We start from the raw sequence: 23,905 nt of genomic DNA on the forward strand, positions 1-23,905 counted from the left end.
CACCCCCACCCCCATAAAAGCTGTCATATTAAAATGTCCAGTATCTGTAATAACGACAGTTGTTACTGAATAATCACATACCGTACACTGCGTTAGGGTTAACAGATAAAAGATAGATGAAATGTCATTTCCTATTTACGTCCATCCTCAGAATTCCATCAGTTACGTTAAGTAACATTATCTGCACCTCTGAAAAATGTCTTGCTGTGCATGCTCTGTATTTGGTCGTTTAATGCACAGCAAAAGAGTTGCGCTGCAGCATAGCGGTAAAATTGACCGGTCTTAAACAGGATGTCATACTTAAGTAATCGTCAAAGGACATATATCAACCTAGCAAATGGTCCGTTTTTTATACTTGCAACCAATCAAATAGCTAATTTTGTGCAATTTGTTTTGCCATGACGTGCTGCAAATTACGTTAGTGAGCTTAACAACTGCTTTTCGAAGATGAGGTAAATCCGGAACTGCATAGTATGGATAAAAATATAACTGCCCATTTGTTTTTATGTGTAACATGAATATCCTGTCAGTTATTTACTCCATGTATTGTTTATATGTATGATACAGACTACAATACACGCATCTGATGTATGCTTATTGGACAGTGCATAGATTATCTCCCTTGTTCATGTATTTGAAGTAGTTTGTTACCTAGCAACCATACTTATAAATCCTTAGTGATAACCATTAGTCTCCAACTAGCTGTTACGAATCAATGTGTAAACCACTTGGTAATATTTTTTTTAATTTTCTTGTCAATAATTTTCAATTTTCAATAATTATTTTGTTTATGTTTCTAAGTATGCGTGGTTTTAACTGCTATCTATTATTGTTTATTTTTTCGTGTATGATACATTTGTATTGTAGAATGCCTCAGATTTAGGTCACCATAGAAATGTAAAATATTTTATCATGATTTACCATTCCCCTTCAGACCTGGCATGCCGTATGCCCTGTACAAACCGTACGTATCGGTGGACGGAGGAGAGTTGGTGACCTGTAGATGGTGTAATTATAGGGTAGGTCTTTTTATTATATATATATGTTATTGATTACATTTAATAGAATATCTAAGACGCGACATATCGATTTTTCCACAGATTGTATACAGCTCAGACGCACGTAAGCGTATAGTAAAAAGGTTACATATTGATATTAAACGTTATGCACATACATTTTAAATATATGGTCCGACACAAATTCTCTGACGCCTTGACGTTTCCTCGGAATATTCATGCTGGCTGGTTACATTGTATGTGTAGGTATGCCCCCCTTTTTATTGATGATCAGGTGTATCGAGGAGAGTATAGAAACGCGTACTGAGACTGGTTGTCCGTAATACTGTCTGCTATCAACAATCTCCAATTTTTAAACGCTTACATACTAAGTATACTTGTAACATAGTTCTACCTGTACTCCCTATATGATTATCGACTCATACGTAATCAATATAGTTAACGATTTAAACATAACAGGTCGTTGTAATTAAACTATATCTGTTGACACAAGGGACTGTTTATAATACAATTGTGCTTTCAATTATATAGTTTGTTTTATTTTGACGTGATAATTACGTAGTTTTGTGTAGATTTTTATTTAAAATAATTTTTAGATTTACATCTTTAATGTCAGACAGAGATGAATGGAAATTAATTTTGAAATCCTCTCATTCTTTTTTAAAATTAAAATTATTTATCGTTTAGGATATTAAAAATTAATTTATGTATTTATATTAAATGAAATCTCACTAAAGACCCAATATATGTCAAATAGTATTTAGGAATCATGCTATTGTTTTATAGCCATATAAATGGAACACTCCAGAGATAAAAACACTGACTCCAACTTCCGGCCCACCAGGTAAGTAAAGACGTTCAGGGTTTATTTATTAATTTATTTTAAATAATTTTTATTTACCTTGTACTGATCATTACTATTTTTAATCAAGTTTACTTTTTATTTCAATACTCACGCGAGCTGTTCACATATGGAATACACGAATGAAGATTGCGGTAACAGCTTGATTGACAGTTAAAACAGTCCTTGTTAAGTAACCATGAGACACATGATATAACACAAACCACTGATTCTAACCTGTTTTGTTTGTGGGTTGGAGAGCTCGTGCAATATTAACTGTCAGATGTATGGTATCTCCTACTTACCTACTGTGGATATGTTTCATATATCATGTATTATAAAAGTATGTAACTGTAAATAACAAATGGCAATAGAAAAAGGACGGTTATCCAAAACAAGTTTTTGTTTCCACATTGTATTATCGTGCGTACCTAGCAATAGCAAATCATACATTTAAATAATTTTTCATCTATGCTATGACTAATATATTTATTATCATATTACACTGAGCTGAAAATGAATATCATCTGTTTTCTATGATTATACTATATATAAGTAATAAACCGATCCATATAACGTGGTATGAGTTAATAATTTGATAAATCTGACACACTCTGTTTGAAGGTACGCTGTTGACCATATGTGGAAGGATATACACGAGCAGCTTTGGAGCAGATATGACCAGTACAAACGAACGAGAGGTGGATATCAGAAGGTAAGCTATTGGGCAGATATGACCAGTACAAACGAACGAGAGGTGGATATCAGAAGGTAAGCTATTGGGCAGATATGACCAGTACAAACGAACGAGAGGTGGATATCAGAAGGTAAGCTATTGGGCAGATATGACCAGTACAAACGAACGAGAGGTGGATATCAGAAGGTAAGCTATTGGGCAGTTATGACCAGTACAAAAGAACGAGAGGTGGATATCAGAAGGTAAGCTATTGGGACGTTATTACCAGTACAAACGAACGACAGGTTAATATCAGAAGGTAATTTATAAGGCATATATTACCAGGACAAAGGAGCTGGAGATGTACAGAAGGTAAGCTATTGGGCAGATATGACCAGTACAGACGAACGAGAGGTGGATATCAAAAGGTAATCTATTGGGCATATATGACCAGTACACACGAACGAGAGGTGGATATCAAAAGGTAACCTATTGGGCATATATGACCACTACAAACGAACGAGAGGTGGATATCTGAAGGTAAGCTATTGGGCAGATATGATCAGTACAAACGAACGAGAGGTGGATATTAGAAGGTAAGCTATTTTTCAGATATAAGCAGTACACACGAACGAGAGGTGGATATCAGAAGGATGGCAATTTGTCAGACTTGTCCAGTTTGTCGGAAGGGAAGCTATTGGTGCATGCTAGTATCTGAGCAGTAAAAACGGGCGAAAGGGAGATATCAGAAGGTAAGCTAAGGGAAAGATGTGACCAGTGTAAACGGACGACACAGTACAAACGGGCGAAAGGTAGATATCAGAAGGTAAGCTAAGGGGTAAGCTATTGGGCATTTATGCCCAGTACAAAAGAACGAGAGGTGGATATCAGAAGGTTTGTTATGAGACAGATATAAGCAGTACAAACGAAGAGAGGAGGATATCAGAAGGTTGGCAATTTGTCAGACTTGTCCAGTTTGTCGGAAGGGAAGCTATTGGTGCATGCTAGTATCTGAGCAGTAAAAACGGGCGAAAGGGAGATATCAGAAGGTAAGCTAAGGGGTAAGCTATTGGGCATTTATGACCATTACAAAAGAACGAGAGGTGGATATCAGAAGGATGGCAATTTGTCAGACTTGTCCAATATCAGAAGGTAAGCTATTGGGCAGTTATTACCAGTACAAACGAACGAGAGGAGGATATCAAAAGGTAACCTATTGGGCATATATGACCACTACAAACGAACGAGAGGTGGATAGCAGAAGGTAAGCTATTGGGCATTTATGCCCAGTACAAAAGAACGAGAGGTGGATATCAGAAGGTAGCCTATTGGGCAGATAGACCAGTAGAAACGAACGAGAGGAGGATATCAAAAGGTAACCTATTGGGCATATATGACCAGTACAAACGAACGAGAGGGGGATATTAGAAGGTAAGCTATTTGGCAGATATAAGCAGTACACACGAACGAGAGGTGGATATCAAAAGGTAACCTATTGGGCATATATGACCAGTACACACGAACGAGAGGTGGATATCAGTGACCAGTACAAACGAACGACAGTTGAATATCAGAAGGTAAGTTATCAGGCATATATTACCAGTAAAAACAAACGAGAAGTGGACATTAGAAGGTAAGCTAAGGGGAAGATGTGACCAGTGTAAAGGTAAGCTATATATGACCAGTACAAACGGACGAGGGGGGGTTATCAGAAGGAAAGCTAAGGGACAGATGTGACCAGAGTAAACGGACGACAGGTGAATATCAGAAGGTAAGTTATAAGACATATATTACCAGTACAAACGAACGACAGGGGAAGATCAGAAGGTAAGTTATAAGGCCTATATTACCAGTACAAACAAACGAGAAGTGGACATTAGAAGAGTACAAACGGGCGAAAGGTAGATATCAGAAGGTAAGCTAAGGGGTAAGCTATTGGGCATTTATGACCATTACAAAAGAACGAGAGGTGGATATCAGAAGGATGGCAATTTGTCAGACTTGTCCAGTTTATCGGAAGGGAAGCTATTGGTGCATGCTAGTATCTGAGCAGTAAAAACGGGCGAAAGGGAGATATCAGAAGGTAAGCTAAGGGACAAATGTTACCAGTGTAAACGGACGACAGGAGGACATCAGAAGGTAAGTTATAAGGCATGTATTACCAGTACAAACGAACGAGAGGAGGATATTAGAAGGTAAGCTATTTTTCAGATATAAGCAGTACACACGAACGAGAGGTGGATATCAGAAGGTAAGTTATAAGGCATATATTACCAGTACAAACGGACGAGAAGTGGACATCAGAAGGTAAGCTAAGGGACAAATGTTACCAGTGTAAACGGACGACAGGTGGACATCAGAAGGTAAGTTATAAGGCATATATTACCAGTACAAACGGACGCCAGGTGGATATCCGAATGCAACTTAAGGGACAGATGTGACCAGTGTAAACGGACGACAGGTGGACATCAGAAGGTAAGTTATAAGGCATATATTACCAGTACAAACGGACGACAGGTGGATATCAGAAGGTAAGTTATAAGGCATGTATTACCAGTACAAACGAACGAGAAGTGGACATCAGAAGGTAAGCTAAGGGACAGATGTGACCAGTGTAAACGAACGAGAGGTGGACATCAGAAGGTGGGCTAAGGGAAAGATGTGACCAGTGTAAACGGACGACAGGTGGATATCAGAAGGTAAGCTAAGGGACAGATGTGACCAGTGTACACGGACGACAGGTGAATATCAGAAGGTAAGTTATAAGGCATATATTACCAGTACAAACAAACGAGAAGTGGACATTAGAAGGTAAGCTAAGGGGAAGATGTGACCAGTGTAAACGAACGAGAGGTGGACATCAGAAGGTAAGCTAAGGGAAAGATGTGACCAGTGTAAACGAACGAGAGGTGGATATCAGAAGGTAAGTTATAAGGCATATATTACCAGGACAAACGAGCTGGAGATGTATATCCACTTTCGGAAGAAGCAGTAGGCTTTGTAGCAGACATACATAGCTGCTACAAACGGACGAGAATTTTGAAATCGAAATTTAAGTAGGTTAACACACGTAAGTTTGATATAAGATGTATGATTTCGGTACTAGTATATATTTCAAATAGGTGTTTCTTCACTGATGAAGGACGAAGCCCGAAAGCTTGAATAAAAAATGAATGTTGTTACATATTTTATTATGTTCCCTGAAGAATGTTGTGAACGACATACATTAACGTAATTGCTAGTATTACTATATCAACAAATGAGCTTTGAGTCGATTTCAGTAACACACTAAGCTGACATTTTACACACGTGTACTTTTGTGTGTTTGATTTATGGGATTGCAACTATTTCTCTTGCAGTGGCTCAGTTTTTCTGATCTCCATCCGTCCCTCTGTCTGTCTGTCTGTCTGTGTCTGTCTGTGTCTGTCTGTGCCCCTCTCGGCATCAACGACGTTAACCCAATAACCGACACGTTATAGATTTATCTTTTGTTGTCAGGGTAACAGTTGGCGGGTATCCCTGTGATATGAAGGATGAGAATGATGAATTGTGAGTATCTTTGTTCAGCAGATTATTTAGTACTATTAACAATCATACAATCAAATGTCACTTATAACATATATAGCAATACATCCTAGTCAGATAATGTATATATACGTTATATTGTATTCTTTATATGCCTCTTTAAACTATTATTACAATTTAGAAAATATTGTTATTTTTTTGTTTATATTTCATTCACCTCACCGATTCATTATAAATAAACTGCATTTAACGCCGTTTTTCTCGTTAAGCTTTTAATTGAAATGTCCCACCTTCCGGAATCAATACCACTATCAAAGTACTATTGTTTGAAGTATCTTGTTCTAGAGCTTTGTTTTGTCACGTGACTTTTTATGTTCATATTCTGATTTAATCAAAAACTTAACATGGTCGCATTATTGTTAGATTATATTTAACTGCAAGAAAAAAATGTATGTCAGTGGCGAATGTTTCTTAAAAAAATACATGACTTATTGACACATTTTCATGAAAACATGATTACAAAATAACATAAAATGAGTTTTCAGCAAACTTCACAACGGCATTGTGTATCTCAGAGTAATAATTTGCTTATACTAAGTCATTGATAAGTTATGAGAGACATGGATATTATATCAGATTAAGAATACTTTCAATTGCAAATTGAACCTTTAACGGCATTTTTAACAGCATCGTAAATGAAATATTTCAGTGTATTCTTTCACGAGAAAGGCAAATCCAATGAAATGAATTATCACTTAATACTGTATTATTTATCTTTATGGAACAAGTAAATAATAAAGTTAACCTTTTGTTAAAAATATCGTTTTATTTCCCTCAACTAAGCTATCTCCTTGAACTCACCCCCGAGACTGGCGATAACGGCTGTTTAACATGCAAGCTATCCGAAACATGTTCCAGAACAGGTAATGTATGCTGATTTAACTCATCTGTTCATAGCCAAGCAAAATCATATGCTACATTGGGTAACGGCGCGGTTTCTGTTATCCAATGTTCTTTTAAAAGAATACCAACGCAGAACACCTGAAATGGCATGTATGAATTATGTTCGGATGTTCTTTGAGTTTGGCTGAGGCATTTATTTTATTAGAATTCAGATCAGCACATCCCTAAGTCGATGAAATTCAGTAGTATCTCTTAAGCAGAAAGGCGCATGAAAATGATTGTAAATATTGGAAAACATAAAAGACTTCTTATTAAATACAGAGAAAGGAATCTAGATCTACTTTGGGAAGCAGAATTGTTCATCAACACACTACGATACGATGAACAGTTTTTGCTTTAGTTGGTATACCGTTGAATCGTCATATCTAATTAGGGAAGGACGATGAGCTAGGTTTGTACCGCTTACGTTTCTCATTTCTTCACATTTGCAGATTGTTAATCTATGAAGTTTGGCGTGAGAATGAATATTTGAGTATATATAACCTTCTCAGTAAGATGTTTTTTATTTTTGCAGGAATTATCAACGGTAGCGTCTTGATATCCGGGCAGTTTGGCGCGTAAGAACATTCTCTTATATACAAATATTGAAACGCTCAGAAAGTAATTTGAAAAGAAAACCAACTCATCATTTAGTTAGACCAAACCATAAGGTAGCCAAATTGAGTTTTTTTCTGACTAATAGTAACTTTAAGATTAATTAATTGGGCGCTCATTTTATGTTTTTGTTCGTGTATTTCCTTGATGGCAACACTGGTCACGTGTAGGCAATGCTAAGTTCGAGAGTTTGATCCTTGCAATGGGTCTGTTTTCTCCATGAAATCACGATATCAAACATTCAAATCTCGAGTAATCATAATTCTTAAAATTCCTTTTTCGTAACAACGCTTCATAGCAGTGAAAATTATAACAATACAATTGTTGGTACAATTATTTACATGAATATGAATGTATGTATAAATATAAATTCTAACAAATCAACATAAATAATCCAAATATACAACATAACACCTCTAAACAGAAAACAACTAATCAAATTATTATGAGCATTATATTCAGTATGTGTAAGATGATAATTCCTATTCCACAAATTGTACAAAATATATCCTTTGAATGATTACAGATCTACGACAAGCACATACAGAATGAGTGGAAATGGACAGATGTATATGTTTCAGAGCTACGCAGGTAAGTATCTGTCTGCTATTATTTATTTCCTCATCGAAATTACCTTTGAGATTGGGTAAGATATTTTTTGTTTTTTTAAATGATCATTTTTCGGAACAAGGCTGTCGTTTTCTTAGGCAATTATTAAACACGGAAAACTACCTGTTGCTGAATTTACACTCAAATAACTTCTTGTTGCTGTTTGTTACTTAAAGTTTATATTTACAAAATATTTCATTCATTAAAGAATATTACATGTATTGGTGAAAATGTCAGCGTTTAATTGCAATTGAATTCCATTTATATGAATGAATCATATATGTATATACAGTCGAACCTCGTTATCTCGAACTCGTATAACTCGAAGACCCCGTTTAACTCGAAGTATTTCATCGGTCCCGGCCAAAACTCTTCTTAATCTTAGTAATAAAAACTCTGATAATTCGAAGTCTGAAAACTCGAAAAACTCGGATATTCCGAAGTGAAACATCGGTCCCAACAACGAAAATCCTACATAAAAATATATCCTACCTCGAAGTTTCTTAAGATTCACAAGTCTATCATATATTCTTTAATTATTTGATACGTGCTACGGTAAACATCGTTCTCATAGAGCAGCTTACGCTCGGTCATAATTACTTCGATTAAACTTATGGCATTAAAATGTGTTTGACTGTAAAAACACTTTGTACAAATAAAGAAACAAACTTCATCAATGTTGATTAACAACAATTAGTACTTACTGCGAGCCCGTAAACAATTTGAATAGCACTTTATTTACACCAAAGTTGCCGACACATTCTAACCGGAAAATGGGTCACAGTGTGCGGTCATGCGTAAATAAGCTCCACAGTAAAAATCACAACCTAGGACTGGTTCGTTGGTTTATGTTTTTACAGGAGCTTGTATGGCACTGATAATTAATTGAGAGATTATAGGAACAATACGATAATTATTGTTGAGTACGTCGTGTTGAGGAGATGTCAAGTGTCATTGGGGTCTATAAATGTGGATATGTTTCCTGATTAACTCATACCCATTTCGGAATGTCGAAATCAACTGAGCAATCCAGCGTGTACGCTCCAATACAGTGATTTGTATAAAGACTTGCGCACTTTCATTTCCGCATTGAAATTTCTATCAGCATAGCACGAGGTCGGAGACAGCATGTGTGTTTATTGTAACATTAATCAATTAATGAATATGATTATGAATAAGTTATTTTTAATTTTATAGTTATCTTTTTGTCATTTATCGACTGTTTAAATACGTTGATTGTCAGAGAAATCAATGACATATATAGCCTCATATTGGACCAAACACTTTACCAAGCTGTATGCCAACCATAGGAACTCGCTTAACTCGAATACTCGGATAACTCGAAGTTTCCCAACGATCCCGTCGACTTCGAGATAACGAGGTTCGACTGTATTTATATTTCTAAAACATAGTCGTTAATGTATCATGTGCTTTAAACACACTTTTACTTTTGTGTATATATAGCTTTATAGAAATGATACCAAAAATAAATATAATTTCCTACTTTTCGGCCCCTAGGATCACCAATGACTCCTGAAAGGACGACAAAGCTGTATGATGCAGTGTAATTTATTTTGCATACTGTATCTATTACTAAATCTTAAAAGTGAAATCATCTGTTTGTGTGTTGCGTTCGTATTTGTCCAGCGAAGTCAATCGGCTTTCGTATTCCGTCTTTGCGTATTGCAGAGTTATCTTCCCTTGAGAGCAGGTATTGATTGTTACGTCATTTGTTTGTGAGAGTAACGTCATCAATTTTTGAGAAAACGACGTAATTTTCTCACACAAACCAATGACGTAACAATCAATACCTGCTCTCAAGAGAAGATAACTCTGCAATACGAAAAGACGGAATATTGTATTAATTTGTTATGTTTGTATTTTATCCTGGAAGTTGCACGTCTGTTATATCCTTTGTTTACTATTTTAGTCATTGATTCTGTGAGCCCTACATCTGGCAGTGCAGAGGGTGGAACGGTGATAACTATCACGGGGAACTATTTCGACCACTCCATAGAAGAACCTACAGTCAGAGTTGGGGGTATGATATAGACATTCTTTGTATCATTGCAATTCTTCAATTCTCTGTATTGTCGCCAAATTAATCATTTTAAATATTGGAAATTGAAAATATTGTGTTTATTTTAGGTGTTAACTGTGCGGTCCTGACGAGAACGGTGACACAAATAACATGTCGCACTATGAGTGATCCCAGTGTTCCTGAACCAGTTAATCCGGGTTCGTAACTCTGTTCTGTTACAAATGTCGTTTTGTCGTCAAGAACGAACTAAGAAATATATGTGTAAGGTACAACCCGAGCCTTACAAAAATATCTCAATCGAATGCACTTAAACGTCCAATTCTAAGGGATCGAAAATCGTAAGCGTCTTTGGGACACCTCTCAACAAGGGTATCAAAACCGAATTGAAATCCAATATTGGTTTGTTTAAAATAACTTCAAATTTAATAAAAAAAATAAACATAAATGGTCTGATAACTACTTTTGGCGATTTTCTGAATTGGCCCCCCTTCGAGTCAAAAGGAAAAGGCAAGAAGGAAAATAATGCCTAACAACCTACCTTATGTTTTTGCATGTTACCTGAAACATAGCCTCTTTATTAATCCCTTGCTTATAATATGTAAACAACAGAAAAAAGCAACAGCAAACATACAATACAGCAAAAAAGTCGGCTATGAGTCGAATTCAAAATCGGTGAAACTGGGGCGAGATATGAACAAAGGAAATATTTACATCGTTTTACATTTAAGGATGCTACTAACATTTCATTTTATATCTTAAGGAAATCGCGGATTGCTGCTTGAGTTATGGAACGGTACATATAGAAACCAGAGGGATATTGATCAGGTGTTGCAGTTCAACGAGTCTACAAATGGGCATATTGCAATGTGGACTGACGATTTCTACACCGCGAACGTCTTCACTGAAATGAATCTCTTCACAGGCAGACTCCAGGGGTATTTTATACCACCATGGGAAAGCGACTACAAGCTCATGCTGATGTGTGACGATGGAGCTAAGTTATATTTCGGTCTAGATGGAAACCACGATAATAAGGCAAGTCAATTACATTGCATGTCTTATGCTATTTTCCCTACTCAAGTTTTATTCTCATCCACCTGGATGCTTTATTAATTTCAAAACGTTTTCTTATCTTATAAAATTAAATAACTTGATTTTTAAATTTATAATTTCGTAAAGAACTTAAATGTTTAAATTTTAAAAATAACCTGAAGAGTAGCGAATGTATGAATTTAATCTACCAGAATACTAATTTTCTAATAAAAACTTTTTTTTAAAAGAAATAACTCTTGATCATTTCACCATTTTATTAATTATTCTGTTTTATAGACGCTAATTGCCGAGTGTCCTACCTATAGCAGAACTTACACCAGATTTTCTTCCCAGATATCGACACGGATGCATTTACTTCCAAATAAAAGGTGATCAGATGTACTTATAGCATACGGAAGGTAAAACTCATTTGTCAGATCAGATGGAGTTATAGCAAATAGCAATCTAATCTCATTTGTCAGATTGGATGTATTTATAGCATATATATAGAAGTTAAATCTCATTTGTCAGATCAGATGTACTTATATTATATATTCAGAAGGTAAAACTCATGTGTCAAATCGGATATATTTATACCATACAGAAAACTAAACTCAAGCGTCAGACAATATCTATTTTTAGCATATAGAAGGTAAAACTCATGTTTATGTAGTAGCCGTGTGCTACCGGGGGTTCATCTTGTCAAAGAGTACCAAACACATCCAAACGTTTAACCGTTTATTCACTGGTCCGTAAGACCGTAAAAACAACAAATAACAACAATAAATAAATTCCTATCTAACCTAAAACATTTACGTAACATGAACTAGTACAACTTGCAATCATGCCGATAACCAGAACGGATTAACGCACCCGACAATGTTAACCTCATTGGGCTCCACTATAAAAACGTTACTAATCATAAATACTGACTAACCCGGTCGTAATCACTACAGATAAAATACACACCTCGGAATAACGCTTACATAAGCCTTACGATTATACATATATAAAATATATAGTAATCAAATCTGTAAGTACAACAGATACACTAGTGATTTAATAGCTACCGACACATATTACACAATTTACTTCAACGTACAATAGGCCAAAAAGGACTCTCAGAGAAAAGTACAAAACCTTCCTCTTCATAGGGAAGAGCGTCTTTCCATTGCCTGAAGACCGCACAATAAATGTCATATTGTGGATACTACTTGTGGACACTACAAGTAAGAATCATAAAATAATTACAAAAAAAGACAAATGACAAAAGTCATTGTTCTCATACAAAATGGCGCTAAATTCAAAATACCAATTAATTGAACGAGTCAATTAATTTATAATATACAAAATGTTATACGACATACGCGACATTACACATCTCCGTACATAGTAAAATACAATACTATAACTAGCTAATTTACAAAATACTCGCAATTAGCATGGTCTATGATTATCAAGCTCAGTTGCAATATATACAGGTACAGTACGTCAGCTCAGGTAGCGGTCACATATAGGAGTGAAACAACACTTGACCACTTACTGACCACTAGCTAAACTTATAAAAATAGCTAACCTTTGAACCCAGTCAAAAAGGTTTTCAATCACTATTAAAATGTGTAGCAAGTGCATGTACATGTACGTACCACAGGCACTTGCAAATACAGACTTTGCACATATATGTAAAAATTAAACACTAGATATATATATTATATCAATACATGTCATTAAATAATGACACTGCTACATTTAGACATAAGGTGATACAAGGTAAATAAAGGACATACACGCTGCTAATTTTGATATCTGTCACTTTGGACTCAACATTATAAACAACCATAAAACACTTCGGCGTAATAACTTCAAATATGATATAAAACAACGCAATCTTTAGCACCAATCCAAATAGCTATATATAGCAAAAGACATCTGGACGTTTCGGGTTTTTATTGATTTTGCGTTGTGTTCTGTGTCAGCTGTAAAACTTTCGTTGTATATGTATTTATCAAACTATGCAACCATTGTAATTGCTATCATTTGTCACTTAATTATTAAATTGGGTTTTGCAGTTATCCTATTGAGGTGATATTTCGGGAAGGATATCATAACTACTTCGCGAAAGTAGCGGCCATGGTGTTTACTCACACATTTAATGGATCGTCATCAGAAACAGTTGAGGCAGTGAAGTGGGATAATCAGGCTGTCAAAATGAGATCTACCTTTAAGAAGGAAATACAGCTCATCCAATTCTCTAACTGGGCAGAACAGACAGGAACAAGCGAGATTCAACGTGTGACGGTATCTGTGAATTCAGGACAACCTCTGGACGCTGGTTTCCGGTTGGGATTGTATTCTGTTTTTACCAGTATGCTATTATCATTCAGCTTTTTCACTGCTCTTTCATTTTGACAATTATTTCATGTAAGATATCTGCAATTTTCAATTACGATTTATTCTTAAATATTCCTCGTACAGCTTCTTTATTTCAGCTATGATTTGCTTATAAAATACCTCCATCATCCGACTCCTTCCTTTTTGTTTGTGACCTTTGATCATTTAAACCCATTAGTATGAGTACTAATATATTCATGTGTAAAACGAAATGGTACAATACCATGGTGTTTATAAACAGCAGTCCGGATTAACTTCTACACACGATTTATTATTTTAAATATGGTCAAGTTTTATCGTTGTTCATGATTTTTGACTCATTACCTTTGACTGGTGACCACTATAACCAAATCAGGTATAACTGTTTTCACATTGATATAACTATAACTGGTTTAAATATCAACTCGATGTGTTCGAAGGTTCATTATATGTCTTGTGCACAATCATTTTATTATAAATGGACGGACTTACTGACAAAGCGATCACTATTTAACTCATTAAATAAAAGAATACTTTTCATGGGTTGTTGTAAATGATTGTTAATGGTTAGGTCACGGAGACAAGACACGTGAATAACATCATTGTTTTTTTTCGTAAACAGACTATTATTCACAATAGTTATGTTAAGCGTTAGACTATTATCTTAAACCATTTATGTAAAAGTTTGGTGGACAATCATTAAAAAGGGTCATATGATACTTTAAGATTGCTTTTATGTTTCGAATTTGAACTTACCGTAGCGAAATATTCACGTAATACATACTCCACTGTACAACCATATCATATATATAAGTAACAACCCCACTCGTCATTCACATCATGATTACAGGTATCGTAAGTTTTCAAATTTTATAACCTCAAGATAATGATTTGTGGTTAAAAAAACGACAATTTCAATTGTTTCAATCACTCTGAATGATATGCAAGCTTGATTGAGCCGGTACAATCATCAAAACAAACAAACAGTGTGAAAGATATATAAACATGAATTTCATGAAAGTTTAGTGAAACCAGTTTTGTAAAATATGTTTATTATGAGTTCTGGCACGGTTCATAATATAATACTTTATTAACTTTTTAATTAGAAATAAATGAGTTCGTCACTGAATTTGAAATTCATACTTTCCATGTATTTGGCACCCGCCCCTCTGTTTAGTTTAGTTTAAACATATTGTATTGCTTCTAAAATCAAGCAAGAGGAATGGGCACAAGTTATGACAACTTATAAAAGCCCTCTCCTCAAGTGATTTAGGCAATTGGTTTCCCACCTTCATGACCCCTAGCATCACCAATGATGCATAGAAAGCCGAAACAGCTGTACGATGCAGTTAAATTCATTTGTGGCATACTGTATCTATTACTAAGTTTTAAAGGTCAAGTCACATGTATGTGTGCCTGTGTTACGTGCATCTGTATTGATATAGTAATTATACTGAACTAACAAGCACTCATCATTGATAAAGTAATTATACTGAACTAACAGGCACTGTCCATTGATATGTGTTGTCATTTTGTATATAACGTTATTATCAATTGATAATTCTAATGAACAGTATTCCGTTTCTAATATTTTTATATATATGTACCCGTACAATGCGTAATACACAAGCCTTTCAAAGTTTCAAATTCTCTAGTGTGATCAATATATGTTGTTTGTGTAGATTTGTACTGTTTTCACTTCCTTTTTTCAGGAACACTATCATATGCCTGCAGTGAAAGTGTTATGAAAACTGAACTAAACCTACTACCGATATTTTCCCCGGGTGACTTGATTTCAGTTACAAGAAGCGATCAAAATGGCGTGTATGTGTATATCATAACCATCAACTCTGACAGAGGTTAGTTGTATGCATTAGCATATTATCAGTCAAGTTTAAAAAAAAACACTTTACCGTAATGTCTTGTGCATTGCCCGCATATCCAAAACTATTATTTCGTTGCTCAAGAACTATTGCCCGCGGGCAATATACAAGAGATTGCTATTTGTAAAGATTTTGCTAATATGCATACGTTCGTAATCGTCTTGTTTCACATCGAAAGGAATGCTCCATGCGTAGTGCATTTTCACGAAGACGGTTGGGGCTTGTTCCCCCGATCGGACGTTCAAAGGGCATATAGGGGGACCAGAATGCGCTTTCATATTTACTAGTTAGAATCATAATTGTTGTAAAATAAGAAGAGTATAAGAAGAGTATAATAAACGATAATATGATAAGTCAGCACCTTATTTTAAAATGTAACTATATGCAATTAAGTGTTATACTTGTAGTTTGGCATATCACCCTTTTAGTCTGCATATTTAGGTTAACTGCGGAAACAGCACCAGCAAACTGTATTGATAGTTTACGTAAATGTGTATCTTGAAGCACAATTTCAATCATTCCAATATCATGTGAGCTTTGGCCTGAAGACCAGAATGGTGATATAAGTCATCATCCATTTTAGGTGACTTTCCTGACCTTCAAGTGAAACTCGTGTCTGGGGATCTCAATATAGATGTGACCACCACACAAGAGGGGGTTCCGAATGGTGAAAGTGCAGGACTATTTATGGAAGGTGTTCCAGGTCCACTTGTTAGCACTGATGCCAACGAAAAGCAGGTAATATTACGTTAAATAATTATATTGTTTCAGAAAAAAGCAAAATAATTATGAAGTGTGGCAATTCATAGAGTCATTTCATCTAGCTATTCTATCTTATGTGTTCATTGAATTGAATTGTAATAAAACACATCTATGTGATCTTCCATTTAGCTAAAGTGATTTGTATTTGATTGTTTTTGCCACAAAGACGTGAACGCCGCTTTTTGTTCTTACAAACAATTTCACATTTCAGTATGTTTGATGTGGAAGACAAATGAACGAATAAAGACAAAAGACATTTTAAAGTACTATAGTTGTTGCAATTGCAAATATTTGCAATACAGTCGATCGTATTGTCAGCTGAAAAACACAGACTTATTATATATACAATTATTACATTATCACCGAGTGTGAGGCCAAATAGTATCCTCATTGTTGATATACAGCCTCGCGTGAAAGCCAGCAATACACGTTATAAAGCAATAAATGTTGCTAAAAGGAAAATGTTTGACAAGCACATATTCAGGGAAAACGAAATATGTTGCATACACTCCAGAAAAAAACCTGTAAATTTCGATTAGAAGATATTTGAGCTTCTTCAGAAAATAAATAAATAATTTATTTGTCTTGCTTTCCTTTCATGAACTTGTGTTTCATGCTGATATGAGTTTTTATCATTGTTTATGTTTTTATTGATTTATTCCAACATTTAGATGCAAGCCGCTCTCAAAACCATGCTTACCTCACAATGTCCGACTTACATAGTTAAGCAACCGCGATGCTTTCTCTGTTACGATTTTGAAGACGAAGGTTCGTTACCGTATACATTTCGAAACGAATGGACAAATACGGTTGAAGCTTTTTGTGGAAATGGAGTCGTAATGAACCCTGATATGCTCCTTCACAACTCCTATACCCCAGAAGTCAAGCTTAGCAGATATCCATATGTAAGTAGAGGTTAACTTCACTGATATGTAAACTTTTAAAAACGACAGCAGTCAGGTTATTATTTGTTTTATTTATAAGTTTAATATTATCAGCATTCTAAATCACAAGAACAACACAATTTATAGTTCTTCACTCTTTTCTTTAAAAAAACTTTTACCATATATTGGTAATCATGATGGATTAATGAAAGCATGCATTTTATACCTAGTTGTTTAAGTACCATAAATATAGATTTTCCTGAAAAAATAAAGAATAAATACATATCAATATCATTCATTATTCTTTGTTTTCATAAGAAATACTCAAATATGATTAGCCGAAAAAAATATTTCATTGTTTTATGAACATTTAAAAATAAGGCATGTCCCCAGAACTACTTTCATTGTCTATTATTGCGCACTTTATAACGTGCGACTATTAACAATCAATTTATCGATATTGTTTGTGATGATTTATTTTTACGACAATTGATTGAATTTAATTATAAGCATTCAGGTTCTTTTTATCATCGGGTTATGTAAGAATTGTTTTGCAAACATTATAGAATCCGCGGTTTCTTCTCAACTGAGCCAAATGCTATTACATAGTAAGCATTTTGCCAGGGAGTGGTAATTGATAATCGTAATAAAACGCGCAAAATGAAATGCTCCTAAACTATTTAAAGAGTTAATATTAGTTTCTGTTGTCCGTAGTTCTGTATGGCATACAAGGGAGATATACAACCTCTGTTGAGGATGTATGTAAAAAATGTATTTACTGGAGGAAGAACTGCAAAAGCTTGGGTAAACTTGAAAACCTTCTTCACGCCATCCAATGACTTATCAAGGTACGTGTCACTGCCCTGATTCAGATTGCTTTGTCATCGCTCAAGCGAATCAAATACTGTATGGAATTTGATTAAGCTTCATGAATCGGTTCAGTTTGAGAAATACCGAGAAAGCGAGGCCCATTTTGTGTTTAAGGGTGCCGACGTCAAGGTCCATGCATCGCTTTAGCGACTTAATGTTTTAAAGGATTAGATTGAACTCCATGTATACATTGATCAAGTATGAGAATATCTCGCACGTGATTGTGTATTGTCATCGCGCTAGAACCTTCATTTCTGCATTCAAACCACAAGCAACAACATGAGCATCGTTTGCGATACAATGTATTACATATCATAATAATAATGTCCCTTTTCCGGGTTTTTAGGTGGACTTACGGATGCCACGACTTGAGAGACCTTGTGTGGAATAATAAACCGGTTGATGCTGTGGAAGTTAATATTATTCATATGTATGTATTTAGAGGGGATGGTGATATGTTCGTTGATTCGTTGTTCTTTGGAGACGAACGAACCACATCAGATAGTGGTAAGTAATGAAGTCAAAACACTGATCACACATTCATTTAATTCGATTTTACACCTCTTTGAAATTAGTAGGATAATGTTAATGACATTGGAAAATAATAACAGGATAGCTAACAATACCCCATAAACCTGGTATTCAAATAACGACAACATGTCGGGTATCGAGATTTTACAGTGTGTGATTTGACATCTTTTCCTGAACTTGAACGCCAATTTTCTTCTTTAGGATGCAATTCACTTAATCACTAGTTTTGTTGGAGTTAATAATTTGCATAATTACATTGTTAGACTTGCAACTTGCATATATAAATATTCGTTTGAATGTCTTAGACAATATTTTATTTGTTTATATCGTTTGAGTCTGCTTGAACTCATACAGAGTAAATAAAACGGCACAATATTATAATTTGATTTGATAATTTATTGAAGTATCAAAGCTTTCCTAATTATTTTTAATTAAATTGTTCACTATCGTATAAAGCTTTGTGTTCATTTGTCCTTAAACTATTGATTTAAGACGTTTATCATACAAACTATGACACACTGATCCTTTGATCAGTGAAAAATGAATATTGAAACATAACGCAATCTTTCGGTTTCAACGTTGAGGAACCAGGAGTGATTGTGTAGACCGATCGTGTTTTAGATAATCCTGTGTCATAGGTCTGACTAATGTAAATTGCTATAAGCAATTATTATTACACAGCTTACTAGTGTGTGTAATGCTAACATTGTATTATTAGAAGAAGCAATTTCTGTTTGTTATTAAGACAAATACATATTCTATTTTTCAAAAGTCAATGCCCACGAACTGCGTTTGCCGTCCATGCCGAACGGATACGGAATCGTTGATGTTGACGTGGCGGATTATAAAAACGGTACATACGAGGCCACCTTTACAGCTGCCTATGGCGGACACGGCTATCCTATGATTACAACAAAAAATAGCCAGGTATGTGCCTAACCCACCAGTCTTATAACAAGCTCATGCCCAACGCTGACCATTTTAACGGCCATCTGGATCAAAGGGTTGATAAAGACTAGAGAAGGAATATTACAGTCATCAGAACACCAATATAGCGCTCTTTAAATAACTCTCTTTAGTTCAGCTATTTTTTTCGAGTCCTCTGCGGCATTAAACAAATAATATAAAAATATAGTTTATGAGTTTTGAATTGATCATATGTATCTGAATCGCACATAGACAAATGTAATTAAGTTGAAGGAATGTTTGGTGGAACCTTTCATCAGTTGTACACTTTCCTATTGTTTTTTCACTGAATTGTAACACGTTATGATATCTTTTATTATGTACTGGTCATACCGTTAAGATATATTTTCGTTTTCAGGAATAATTGATAGCTTCAGTATTATAGAGTAAAAAGTATTATGTCTTCTTAGGACTTTATATTCCATTCAATAAAAAAAGAAAAAGAAACAATGACACAGTTTACAGATTTTATTAATCATAACATGGAAGAAATAAAACATCACGGAATGAAATAAACCTAATTTATTGATAATGTTCAGTTTGCTTCTAAATGATATATAAATAAATTTAATTTTAATAAATAAATTTAATTCCAAAGAGGCCTACAGGAGCAGACGTGACAGTAACGAGACTTGAGCGCGCGTCTGAACCAATCAGCGGAACATTTGATCTCACTCTTTTAGGAAAGACTATCTATGGTATGTAGCCGATGAGGAAAAATCAATATATTTTTGTTTGATATTGTTGATATAGGCAATATTTGGTTGCTATATATGGTTAAGTGGAAAATGAACGTGTTACATCATTTACAAGTAAAAGGCTTCTTCGACTTTCACGGTATGTGAATGATATACCGATACATGCTAAGTTTGTTCTGAACAAGTTTACTCTGCATATTGCATCTTAGTGACTTGTTTTTCAAGGAATCAGCCGTTTTCGAAAGCTCGCAAAACATGTTTTCAATTACTGTTTTGTTCAAAACAAATTAGTATTTCTTATGAATACTAAACAAATAAATCTCGCATCTTATTATATACCGGGCATGCAACCACCTCTTTCTTATTTCGAATTTATAGCGATTATAAAATATCACGAGGTACTCTTGCTGGTGGGCTATCAGTTCCCGAGGTTGACCGTATTCTTGAAGCCAGAATTAATTTTAACACAGTTAACATGTAAATGAGATACTAGTTGAAACATTAATTATCCGTTGTAACAAAGACTCCAAATTATATTTTAATACAGAGATGTATTGGTACCTTTCAAATGGAATATTCATTTGGCATTTTGAATCTCCTAAATATTTGTTGGAATGGCGCTTCCTTTTGTAGTATTTGTGCATATCGCAAAATATAAAAGCCTGTTAAAAGGAATGGGGGCGAGATGTCTCTGTCTACCTCTGCTTTAAGCACACTTCAATACAATTAACTACCTTCAATGATAGTCAATATATGATAGAGAATATGTTTCAGAAATGTTTCCATGCAACATGTCATATCATATTTTTAATAAAAGACATGGACATATGTAAAGCAAACTTTAATGATAAGTTTGTATTTGATCGATTCTTATATATTATCCAGATCAGTATTCGGTTAATAGGTAGAAATTAGTGTTAGAATCGTCTGTTATATAATATTGTGATAGGCATTCCTGTCTCCGTGATGGCATTGTAGATATCAAAAATTAGTAACCTGTTCGATGAATCGATTAAAGAGAAATAGTCAAGACGACATGATTAATACTTATTTTGATTCTGAAAGTATCATTGTTTACACTTAAAGGTATACCGGTCAACATTAGCGACGAAGATTTCGGGTCCAGATTTGAGGAAATTCCTATTGATGCTCACGTTCAACGGATAGGCAACCGTTTGTTTCATTTCGATATCAATGTGGAGTTTTATACAAATCCTGGAGATCTGGAACTGTTCCAGGTGAGTCATCTTACAGTACGATTTCTGTAACTGTGCGTATGAAAATGTACATCAATTATGAGGAACCGACAGGTGTTAACGTTAGTCGAAAACACTGATAAAATGAAAGTAAGATTACAGACATTCTTTGGATGATGATCTTAATATCCTCGAATGACCTCGGCAAAAACAAAATAAACAAAATATACAAAAACTGCTAATTTGGTTATTTGATTGATTAAAGTAAAACGCATGCTTTTCCTGTCTGTAAAACACAACCAACATTAAAAACTAGAAAATATGACATTTTCCCAATTAATGAATATATGAAAACTTCACTAATATAGCGCTAAGTGTATACAATCTGTGAATAATGCTTATCCCTAATTGTTCACAGAGATTTATCCCGTTGTATGTGTTCATTACTTTTCTGTCACCCACATAGCGTATGTAAAAAACACGTGAAAAGAAACAATACCAAGATATCATGGAAACAGGATATGACGTCAAAATAAGATTTCGACGGGCGACATGTTGTGCAAAACATGATAAAAACAGGTTACAAATACATAAAAGTATTATATCTAACAATAGAATTGGACTAAACGGAGAACAATCATGTCCCCGCTCGAGAGTGTTACAAAGAACATTCCAACCCACTGGGTGACTATTTAGTTATCCAACTCTCGACAGAGCCTTGCGCTAGACAACCAAAATAATCACCCTCGAATTGGAAATGTATCTTTCACACTCTTTAAAGGTACTTATCAAATGTAAGTTCCGAGAGTTCCAAAGTTCCATTTAAAGTAATAACAAGTGCCAGGTGTTTGGAAATGGTATTAGACCAGTACTAACATAGGACACTAAAACATCTTTAATATCTTAACAGAAAGTTGATGCTTGGTTGAATAAGAATACTTCTATTTTGAACACCTAGTGTGTTTTTTTTATATAAAATCATCGCTTTGTTAGAAGGTCCATTAATTTTTGTTTTAATAAACACATGGTATTGGCAGAAAATCATAGCATAAATAAAAAAGTTTGATAATACCTGATCGAAGGCCGATTTTCCTTAGTTCTATGGATTATATGATACCACAGACTTAAACATTTATCTACGTAGATTCATCTTTCAGAACAAACGCAATATCAAATTTATACGAACAGGAAAACATATAAACGTTTTTGTGATTTAAAATTCGGGATATCCTACTGAATTCTTGTTGAATTGTGTTACAATGCACATTAACATCACTGCTATCGTGCTCAAATTACATATTGTACGACTAAATATGTTGCCTGTTGTAGATCAACGACACTTTTGTCACTGGGAGGAACATTAACGTCACGGCAGTCAGTCTGGTCGATGGCCATTTACTTATGGACCCTATACCCGGTGAACACTTGAGGACTCCACATGCGAAACAGCAGGTAAAACGGCGTACTACAGCAGTAGTTAGTTGTAAACAACAACAGATTAATACACTCACAATACTATGACGTGTGCAATTAGACAGGAATTGTCAGATTAAATCGTTAAGTTTGTCTAATAGTTTAAGTGTTTACATGCAATTCAACTAGAAACCTGTATAGTTATGTTAATTTAATTGACAAGTACAACACAAATGCATGTTGTAATAAACAAATACATTTTAGAGCACTTTCTGAGACAATTTTTGTTTCACCGCCAACCCTGTAATGCCTAGTTTACATCTTCATTAGTTGGTGTATCTGTACTGATATACTTATAGTGGAACCTTATGTTTATGAAATGTTTGATGATGTTGAACAGGTGACGGTAATAAACAGTGGCGTTCCAACAAAATGTACCGGTGACTGTTCATTTGAGTATTTGGAGAGTTCAACGCCAATCGTGAATCAATCATGGCCGACAACAGGTACGGTTTAATCATGTGTTATATTTGTCTGATAAAGTCGATCGATCAAAGCCTGATGAAGACAACCTCACTATAGATATCATCAGGATTGGTGTCACACTGTTTGGAAGTTGAGATCCAACGTATAAAATGTAATCGTTCATACTTTATATACCTATCCTTAATATTTGTTCGTATTCGTGTTTAAATCCTGATATTGCTATAGAACCAAACATACCATCTCTCAGAAAACATAGTTGTTAATGCACTTTTCTGAAAAAATGTAACTCTATCCGAATTCAAGATCGCACAAGGCGATTAATGTGGTCATGCTGCAGAATACGGATTGATCTTCTTACCTAGGGCAAAATCCTCGTACCTTAAAATGAATACACTAATGTCTACAAGTATACTCCTAGTGTACCAACAACTGCAAAATATGTTCTTTACACACAAGTGACAATATTTTACAATCATTGTATTCAGAAATCAGCGTCTCAAGTTCCAAAAACGACACAGTTTAATCTGTCATTAGGCATTGAATTGATGT

General features: G+C 34.8%; 1 protein-coding gene across 1 annotated transcript in view; it reads left to right on the forward strand.

The window, feature by feature from the left end:
- The window catches only part of LOC110459475 (fibrocystin-L-like), an 81,170-nt gene that overhangs the window by 14,308 nt on the left and 42,957 nt on the right, over window positions 1–23,905 (forward strand). The window contains exons 3-24 of the mRNA XM_021511755.1: window positions 935–1,019; window positions 1,803–1,860; window positions 2,482–2,572; window positions 6,032–6,082; window positions 6,902–6,981; window positions 7,536–7,578; window positions 8,142–8,206; window positions 10,155–10,265; window positions 10,373–10,462; window positions 11,026–11,300; window positions 11,595–11,686; window positions 13,367–13,662; window positions 15,380–15,526; window positions 16,134–16,288; window positions 16,984–17,217; window positions 17,911–18,044; window positions 18,413–18,573; window positions 19,370–19,524; window positions 20,162–20,261; window positions 21,348–21,499; window positions 22,787–22,909; window positions 23,271–23,376. Coding sequence (XP_021367430.1) covers window positions 935–1,019; window positions 1,803–1,860; window positions 2,482–2,572; window positions 6,032–6,082; window positions 6,902–6,981; window positions 7,536–7,578; window positions 8,142–8,206; window positions 10,155–10,265; window positions 10,373–10,462; window positions 11,026–11,300; window positions 11,595–11,686; window positions 13,367–13,662; window positions 15,380–15,526; window positions 16,134–16,288; window positions 16,984–17,217; window positions 17,911–18,044; window positions 18,413–18,573; window positions 19,370–19,524; window positions 20,162–20,261; window positions 21,348–21,499; window positions 22,787–22,909; window positions 23,271–23,376 — 2,804 coding nt within the window. The remainder of the gene's footprint in view (window positions 1–934; window positions 1,020–1,802; window positions 1,861–2,481; window positions 2,573–6,031; window positions 6,083–6,901; window positions 6,982–7,535; window positions 7,579–8,141; window positions 8,207–10,154; window positions 10,266–10,372; window positions 10,463–11,025; window positions 11,301–11,594; window positions 11,687–13,366; window positions 13,663–15,379; window positions 15,527–16,133; window positions 16,289–16,983; window positions 17,218–17,910; window positions 18,045–18,412; window positions 18,574–19,369; window positions 19,525–20,161; window positions 20,262–21,347; window positions 21,500–22,786; window positions 22,910–23,270; window positions 23,377–23,905) is intronic.

Source organism: Mizuhopecten yessoensis, unplaced genomic scaffold (genome assembly GCF_002113885.1).
Source record: "Mizuhopecten yessoensis strain PY_sf001 unplaced genomic scaffold, ASM211388v2 scaffold10087, whole genome shotgun sequence".
Lineage (NCBI taxonomy): Eukaryota > Metazoa > Mollusca > Bivalvia > Pectinida > Pectinidae > Mizuhopecten > Mizuhopecten yessoensis.